Source organism: Hippocampus bargibanti, linkage group LG15 (genome assembly GCF_051943395.1).
Source record: "Hippocampus bargibanti isolate YZ-2025 linkage group LG15, ASM5194339v1, whole genome shotgun sequence".
Lineage (NCBI taxonomy): Eukaryota > Metazoa > Chordata > Actinopteri > Syngnathiformes > Syngnathidae > Hippocampus > Hippocampus bargibanti.
Genome location: NC_142748.1, coordinates 3,547,508 through 3,557,101, shown reverse-complemented (window position 1 = coordinate 3,557,101; position 9,594 = coordinate 3,547,508). Strand labels below are relative to the sequence as shown.

The following is a 9,594-nucleotide window of genomic DNA, read 5'->3' as shown; positions in this document are numbered from 1 at the left end:
TTATTTAGTTTTTTGTTGTTGGTTTGACTTCAAGATGGCGCCGCGAGAGTAGCTGCCTTTACAGCAAATCCTGTATTTTTTTCTACTTCTTCCTTTCCTTTCACTTTCATCACTTTGCTGGTGTGAAATGTAAATTTCACCACTGCGAGACTAATAAAGGCTAATCCAATCCAATAATGTTGATCCTGTATTTTGTTTTCTACTTCTTTCTATCCTTTCCTCTTACTTTCATCACTTTGCTGCTGTGCAATGTATTTTTTCCACTGCAAGACTAATAAAGGCTAAACCAATCCAACAATGTTTTTTTTTAAATCCACAACATATAGGACTCACGCTCACTATGCACCCAGATGTCGTCTCTTTCGAGGCTAGTCTCACAAAAGTCAACTCATCTGCAAAGTTATAAGAAATAACGGTTTTTAATTTTAAATGTGACTTTCAATCAATTTACTAGGCGTCTTATTTTGCAAAAATATGTTTACCACATCCCGCCTCATCTCTTCACTTCAAAGACATTTCTGGTGAAAGGCTTCAAGCATGTAAACAGGGCAGTGGGGAATGAGGACCTATGACAAAATGCAAAGAGAAATTAGATGAGCCCACACACACAAACTAAATATCTGAATTAATATATTCCGTAAATATGGCACCATATAACATTGGATTTTGTGCACGTGCCATTTAACCGATGCGTTCCATTCACAAGTTGCGTCTTTTGGAAAGATGAACCACTGACATGAAGAAACCCTGTAATAGAAAATGGATGGCAAGGCCAATGTTGAATTATCATTCTTTAATTGACACCATACATTGAAGCATGGTTGCATGTTCAAACAGCCCTTTCAAAATAAAAATCAAAAATACAAAGGAAATAAAATAAGAATGAAGAAGAAAATAATTGATCCAGATCATACATTAATTCGCTTTTTTAGTTGGTTCTACTACTACCGTTTGTATTCCCCTACGTTTAAAATTATGATTAAGAATTCTAACCCAAATTATTTTGAAAAAAAAAAAAAACAGTATCACCCAGTGACAAGAATTATGAATTAACAGAGAAAGGCGAATGACCTGCATATTTTTTTTATCAAAAGAATTTGGCGAAATATAATTAAGAAATGCAAATATATGCAACGTGTAATTCAGAGAATATTTATATACATTTTTTTTTTTTGCCAGAAACATTATTGCAAGAGTCTTATGGACAATTAGGGCAAGATTTACTACTTTGTGCATGCAAAAATTTTATAGCACGCACAAAACAGATATGGGAGATGATCTAACTAACCAGTCACAACCAAATAGAATCTTCCAAATTGCCATAGAGTGAATTTTGCATTTTCTTGGATGAGTATATGCAAATTGATTCATCTGCGCATTATGATTATTTTTCCCTCCGCAACCCTTGGATGAATTGCGCTGGCTGATTATCTTTAAATAGCATGTCGGAAAGGTGCATGAAGCAAAACGAGGGGTGGTGACGGAAAATATTTCCACTCACATAAACATCTTTGAAATGCCAACAAAAATTAGTGTGACCTATCGGTAATTCAGCAAAGTAATTTTGCAACTTGTGGCTGATTGAAGAGTTGGGAATTTGTCAGTCACAAGAAGGAGTCATGCCAAAACACATTTTTACTCTGTGACATATCGGTAATTCATCCAAGTAATCGGGCTGTTGAAGAGTTGGGAATTTGTCAGTCACAAGAAGGAGTCATGCCAAAACTCATTTTTACTCTGTGGCCTATCGGTAATTCATCCAAGTAATTTTGCAATTTCTGGCTGATTGAAGAGTTGGGAATTTGTCAGTCACAAGAAGGAGTCATGCCAAAACTCCTTTCTACTTTGCATTTTTGTGCGTGTGGGTCATTTCGGTGGAATGTGACATTTGATGCTGACCTTTCCAAGCAGTTTTCAGTCCGGTCAAATATTTAGATGCTATGCTAATAATTTGGCTAAATACAGGCACATGTAATTTAAATGAATTTGCTTTTGTGCAATTGTGGGCGTCTTCCACGTTTAAGAGCAAAAAAAAAAAAAAATATGTAACTGATTTATGTTCCTTCCAGTAACAATTCCAATTCAAACCTTAGTACAAGACCACAATCTGGGCAAATCATGTGGAAGGCACCCACAACAGTGATCTGTGGGAGTGAACATGCAATTCAAAGCCCGTTTTTTGGGGGGAATCTTACTAAATCAGGCCCTTGGGGTTGCATTGTGATTAGTAAATCAAACATTGACTGAATACCAGGAAGTAAAAAAAAAAATTAATGCTAACATCATTAATATTAGACATCTAGAGCTGCTGTCTATCAAAAGTGCATAATGTTTGACTGACAAACACGGCAATCCATTTTACATCCGCACCCCTTTTCAGTGTAGAGCATTCCTGTTTTATGTTATATACTGCAATGAATATATTAATATGTAGAAATGCCAGAAGTGACTTGACTGCTAATTTTAGCTAAATGTTTTAACATGATCTGCATCTTTAATCATCGCACAGCATCGGCATCTCAGATGGCATTCTAGATTATTTTACACTGCATTGTTAAGTTAAAAAAAATTACGATGATGGAATGCTAATGTAGCAAAATCCTGGTGTCTTCTCATTTCCATGACAGTGCTCAGTCGAGTGCTGTTCGAGTTTTGGGTGGTTGGGTCGAGTGTTCATCAGATTTGTAAAAAAAAATGGCTGCAGTTCATTTCAGTTCGATGGAACATAACCACATATCCTTCCGTTCAAGCTTCATGAAACATTCACTGCTTCATGAACCATTTCACTGCTTCATGACACATTCACTGCTTCATGAACCATTTCGCTGCTTCATGAAACATTTCACTGCTTCATGAAAGATTTCACTACATTCAAACTTTCATCCTGGTTCGTCGGCAACATTCAAATGAAAGCTGCTTCACACACAATTGTGTGTGGCATACTGTGGGGAAGACCACAAGATTGCTGCTTGACGGTTATTAGTCTGTCCCTACTTTGTGGAGGGGTGGGGGGGGTAAAAGTCAACATGTGCGATGTTATTGTGTTTGAATACAAAGACAATAAAAGGCTGATCCTTGGACTGGAAATTAGGCTTCCATCTGATATAAATGGAACTGGGAGTCAATGATCACAGATAGGCCTCGACCCGTTCCCATGGTTGCATCTCCATAAAGAAGCCCTCATAGAGGCCAAAGCTCTGATCCAGAGTCAGTGGAAGGCCCTGCGCCTCCTCCTTGATCTCCTCCCAGGACACCACCTCCTCCGGCTGCTCCTGGAACAGCGAGGAAGCCTCTTCGAAATTATGTAGCGGATTTTGATTCTGTAGGAGTTGATCTTGTCCGTCCAGTTGCTGCAGAGGTTGCGGCGGTACGTGCAACTCCGCCATGTCGACGGCTGAGGCGACGCTCATGTCCAGGTAGGCGTAGGAGGACTGGGAGGGTTCAGGTGTTGGCTCGGTCCCATGAGGTCCCCTGCGCCGCACCAATGCCCCAACCCGGTCGACTGCTGCCTCCCTTGCATGGTAACCTCCATTTCGCAGCCTAGATAATTCAGCGCTGTGTTCAGGTCCAAATCCTCAAAGGTGCTACAGTTCCCACTGAGGACGTCATCAAAAATGGACGTCAGGTCAAAATCTCCCCGCAGGGTGTCGACTTTTGGGGCCTCCGTTGCCAAAAGAGGGGATTCTGTCTCACTTATTGCTTTGCTGTTGTTCTTCCTCTTACTAGCGATATCCTTGCCATTTTGATAAGTGCAGGTGTTATGGGTACCGTGGCTACTTGCAACCAATTTTTGTCGGTTACCACCCCCGCCGTTGTAGCTGTTTGTGGACATCCTTCTACGTTTGAAAATGCCATTGACAAACATGTCAGCATACTGAGGGTCGATCTGCCAGAAGCCCCCTTTACCAGGTTCGTCCTTTTGTCTGGGGACTTTCTTGAAACACTTGTTCAGGGACAGGTTGTGACGGATCGAGTTCTGTGAGAGAGAAGGAATATTTGAGTTACGGTGGATGAGTAGTCACAATCACTTGTGGAATATTTTTGCTCATAAAGCTAAAATAATCAGTTTTGGGATCATATTCACACTATCAAACATTCAACAATGATTGACAAACGTTAACAACGGAAGCAATGGAAATATAATCATGTCCAGTCCACTTAAAAAAGGGTTGTCAAAGTCATTTTTTGCCGCGGGCCACATTGTAGTTATGGTTTCCTCTCGAGGGCCGTTATGAATTTGGGGAACCCATTTGAATGTTTAAATCCCTTCAAATATTACATATAGAGCACACAGCAAATTAATGAATAACTCGTTTTCAAATCTGAAGTCAAGAATAATGACTTTTATTGTGGTTGACATCCAAAAATATGAAAATTTGGCTCAGATTTCAGAAATCATCATGGAATTTAACAAGTTTGATTTGCTTTTGCGGGCCGAAAAAAAAAATGATGTGGCGGGCCGGATTTGGCCCGCGGGCCTTGACTTTGACACCTGTGACTTAAAACAATGTAGCTGTATAAATCTTCAGTTCCAGAATTGGCTGCTCTGATACCATCTTCAGTGAGATATTGGTCACATGATTCTGACTTTTGACGTTCTTGATGGCCAGATGACAAGTATGATAAAACATGCCAATGTAACGTCTGTGTAAGCTCTCAGTCGTACAGGAGTGGTCCATCGATGAAAAGGTTTCTTCAGCCGTTGAAGGTGTCAAACGTTTCGCTCCTCATCCGAAAACCTTCGTCAGCGAATTAAAATGTAAAGCTACCAGCAACATTTTAGTTCGCTGACGAAGCTTTTCGGATGAGGCGTAAAACGTCCGACACCTGTAAAGAAGTACAGGTGACGGCTGAGGAAACCTTTTCATCGATGCCAATGTAACAGCTATAACCGCAGTGGCAACGTTCTCAACAAAGGAAATTAGTTTTTACAGATGTTTTTGCTTTGTTTTTTGAGTCTTTGATTTTCACTTACAGATGGAACAAATCGAGCTTGATGGAACATTTGGACAATTTATGTGTAAACAATTAAGGAGCTAGAGGCTCTTGAAAGTTGTGTTCATAGATTGAAACTAAGGGTGTCAGACTCATTTTTTGCCATGGACCACATTGTAGTTATGGTTTCTTCTCAGGGGCTGTTATGAATTTGATTTGAGGAAGCCATGAGAAATTTTAATTTTCTCCACATGTAACAGCATAACAAATTAACTCATTCACTGCCATTCATGAAATTATTCAGAAATTGAAAATATGACGTAGAGCGCCATTCCCGAATTTGTTCGGGTTTGGTTTTTTCCTTGTTTGGGTGCCGATAAAGCGCTGACCATGGCCTCTGGCAATGTTTTTTTTCCCTTCCACAAGGGGCATCATTTCCCTTTTTTCCATGTTAGCGCTTTGTTCCAGATTCCGCTGTTGTTAAAGCGCTAAATAAACAAATATGTATGTATTGAATTGTATTTTGGACAGCCGGCCTCATTACACGTTCATATAACTCAAGATCCATATAATTTAGGAATTAACTCTTTTTTTCTGGTGAAAGAAGATAGTCCAATGTTTCTTACGCTGCATTGAATGTTTATGTAGTCCTAAAAAATATTTTGTGGATCCTGGAATGCGAATGACAATGATAAAAACCCTGGCACTGGAGTGGACACATTCTTGCACATGAGTTCGTGAATAACTCGTTTTCAAATATGACATAAAACATAATAACTGTTATTGTGGTTTACATACGATAATATGAAAATTTGGTTTGGCTTTAGCAAGCATCATGGAATTTCACAAATTTCATTTGCTTTTGTGGGCCGAATAAGATTATGTGGTGGTCCAAATTTGGCCCCCGGGCCTTGACTTTGACACCTGCGATCTAGGCTATGACATAACTATTTTATTTGCGTATGGAAGCAAATTCACCTAATGAGGCATTCAAACAAGATTTGTCCTGTACGTTCAAAAGATAATCATCTGTGCATGATTGATATCTCTGAGAAGAACCACGTTAGCAAACACAATCAAGTGCTTTCTCCACCAAGTTCACCAATCGTTAAAATGTAAACAATCAAATGGTGTCATTACACAACCTGCTTCGACAAGGATAGGGTGTCTGATAGTAGCAAGAGAGTCAAATACTCTTGCCTCACACACACACACACACACACACACACGCTTATCTAACTCATCAATAATATAGAAGGTAGGCTAACTTTTCTGGGTTACCTGCCAGCTGGGCTCCGCGTGTCTGTAATAGCAGAAATTCTCTGTTATCCAGTTATAGATGGTGGATAAAGTCACTTTGGGTTGCTTACTGGCCTCCATGGCCATGCAGATAAGGGAGGCGTAAGAATACGGCGGTTTGACTTTTGGATTCGTTTTATAGTCAACTTCCGCCGGTGGGGTGGCTTGAATCGGGATCGACTGGTATACGTTGCCGAGATGAGCACAATTGGAGATGCGAGGAGCTAAAGTGGAGTCGCTTCCTGAGGTGACCGGGCTGCCGAGGTAAAGAGGCATCCCGGTGGCGGCAGTGTCCCCCGCAGGAGGACTGGAGGGGGAGTCGGTGCGCCCTCTGGGAAAGCGTTTGAGAAAAAGATGCTGATGAGAGGAGGGGAATGAGGAGGATGAGGACGAGGAGGAGGAGCAGCAGCCCTGCCCCATTGCCCCATCGGGTCGCTCCGGGTCTGTGTTCACGATGGAGAAATTCTGGAGCCAGTGGAGGCTGGTGAGGCTATCATCAAGAGGGGCAGAGTCGGATGTGATGACCTGATCATCCGGGTACACCGACAAACATTTCTCCTTAAACTTGTTTGCGTTGTCTGGGCTCGTCAGAACCGGCATCCTGGTTTTGTGGCGAATAATCAACAGATTGACATCTAAAAGTTGTGTCTTATCCTGAAAGTGACATCATACAAAAAAATGAACATGTAAATATAATCACAGGATAGAAGCACCATGCAAACAAATCTAAACGTCACAGGATTGAAACCAAACTCAAGTCTTGGGGGGGAAAAAAAAATCCAATAACTGTAATCCACAATATTACCTGTAAGATTTTTTAAGTAGATGATGCAGTGCGTGCACCTGTTGCAGCGCCTCCTGCTTTTTCAAGGACTCGAGTGGCGCATCAGGTCGGTGCGCAACAAGTGCATCAGGCAGGAGGAGGTCTCGGTTGGGTTTCTCCCGCAGCGCATGTAGAACCAGAAGACAAAAAAAAGATGGAAGGGGGAGGGGAAAGCCACTTAGATCACTTCCATGTCGACTGTGGTGAGCTTTTCACACAATACTGTTTTAACTGCTGTCGATCCAAGACGCGAGATGCAGAGGAGGAAGTACAAGATGCGCGTCGAGCCAAAGGAAAAGACTGCCCACCGTCCCTTTAAGTGAGTGGAGACAATTCTGATTGGCTGCTTGCCTTGCCCTTTCTCTCCTACCCTTTGCCTCTTTTCAAATAAGTCTATTTCCATTTCACCTCCCACCTTTAAACCAACTGAAATTTGACCTGCGTGCCTCTTGCGCGCCACACGTCCCGCGATAAGATACTTTAACAATCGTAGGAATACAAAGAAACACAGACTGATGATTACGAATTGCATTTTAAGCGTTTTAAGTTGGTCAGGTGCCCACCTGCGAATGACTGGAAGTGAATCACTTCATTCTTTACTATGGTTACACTTGTGTAGTGTTCGACCGGAGTTGGAAAAAAGAAATCTAGCTATAATATTCTATATTTAAAAAAACATACACTAAAATGAACTAATATTTTAGTAATATTTTAAAAAAAGCAGACGCTAAAATGTACGAATATTTTGGTTTTACTTTGAAAACCCGAACCGTTTGAGAAGTTTGTAAAGCGAACAGCTAAGGAAAAAACGACTTGCTCACACGGCTGCAAAGTCATAATTACGATTAATATCTGTATTCAAAACATTTAAGCACGATAAATAGTATAATATAGTACAAACAAATAAAAAACAGCTCGTAATTGTCATGTTCCAGCAAGCAAACAACCGTCGTTAACTGAGTTCTGTTCGTAACGTTGTCATCGTTTGTGTTGGGAACCGCATAAACCGAGATACTCAAAAGAAATGTTAAACAGCATTAATGAACAGCATTAATCGTTTTGTAATATTCAAAACTAAAAATAGGCTTCATACAATTTATATTCTCAACATTATATTGTGACCTGGCGCGTCCGTCTGATTTTGAAGGGAACACTGCCACACAGTGGACACGTGGTGTATCATAGCCCCAATCACCCAATACAAGTTCCCCCACCCCTTCAGTGTTTCAGTAAAACACATACAGTATGTACTCAAAATGAATTGTTTTCTATTCTTCAAACGAAATTACGAACACATGAGGGTTTGAGGGGTCATTGGTTTGACAAAATTTTACTTTCAGGGGCATGCATGTCGACAAAATCCATGCAATGACACTCAAAGAATGTGCATAAATGTAAATATATGTCAAGCCAGCTGTCGCCTCCCGTCAAGGAAATCTGGTTTTAGCTGTTTCCGGGTTTGTTCAAGTCCTCCGGTGAACAAAGGCCTTGCTTGGTGAGACATGCAAATGTTTAAACAGCTGCTCCTATTGTTCCCCAGTTTCCCACTGTCCTCTAGTCTCCCCGTACCAGGAACTAAGCAAGCGGTAAGTGCCCATGCATACAGTAGTGGCCGCAACACATCCACGTGGAAGGATTTGCAAAAGGGTGCTCGATGGGGTCTCTTCATGGAAAATATAATTGAACTTTCATTCATTCTGTGTTTTAAAAAATGTGAATTCAGTGATTCGATGAGGGAAGGGAGGTTAGGTGTTGTATTTGAGTAAGATTAGGGGTTTTATTTTCATGGTATCCTTGTAATCACATCACGGACCGCTAGGGATGAAAACACCGTGCAGCCAGATGATGCGATAACACAGTTTAGTTTTAACACAAAGACCATAAACAATTGTTGGCATATGCATACCATGCATATTATGCATTCGTGGAATATATTTTAAAGTGTAATTCATTTTTTCAGCTCTGCAACTATTTTACTGAGTCATAATTACAGACCAATAAATCCTATTGACGTTGCAGTGCCTTTGGTGTCCATTGTAAATAAAGTAATGATCAACCCCCACGTAAATACAGGTTTGTTTATATCGTGGTTGCATTTAGTGTACCCTTTCCTGCATAAGGTTCTCATATTCATTTGACCGCCAGGGGTCCTCATTGCCCACTCGATTGTTATTGTATATACAGTATTGCTTTCTACAACCCCCCCTCCATTGATAAAGAGCATTGTCAAAAGGTTCAATCATTATGATGCTTTGTATCACGTAGTATATACGAAAATCCAATATTTTGATCAGAATATTAACCTTCTCTGAATATAATGCTTTAGTCCACACATTTTGAACATCTGCCGTTTAACAAAGGAAGTAGTATTGCGGGTATTACGTAATCCTAATGCCGCTCCGTTACCGCATCCTGTTGTTAGTGTGCTTGACGTTGTTAATGTTGTATTGCACAAGTCACGCGTCACCGATTTTCCCTTTCGTAAAAAAAAAAAAAAAACTTTGAGTGTAATTTCTTGCTAATGGTATCATATTCGT

At 40.6% G+C, this 9,594-nt stretch overlaps 1 protein-coding gene across 1 annotated transcript; it reads right to left on the bottom strand.

The window, feature by feature from the left end:
* Nucleotides 1–691: 691 nt before the first annotated feature.
* Nucleotides 692–7,861, bottom strand: foxj1b (forkhead box J1b). Its single transcript, XM_089016197.1, is given in 4 exon segments — nucleotides 692–3,439; nucleotides 3,442–3,976; nucleotides 6,217–6,888; nucleotides 7,040–7,861. Coding segments are annotated over 3 exon segments (1,464 nt in total). The 5' UTR covers nucleotides 6,835–6,888; nucleotides 7,040–7,861; the 3' UTR covers nucleotides 692–3,128.
* Between the last annotated feature and the right edge of the window lie 1,733 nt (nucleotides 7,862–9,594).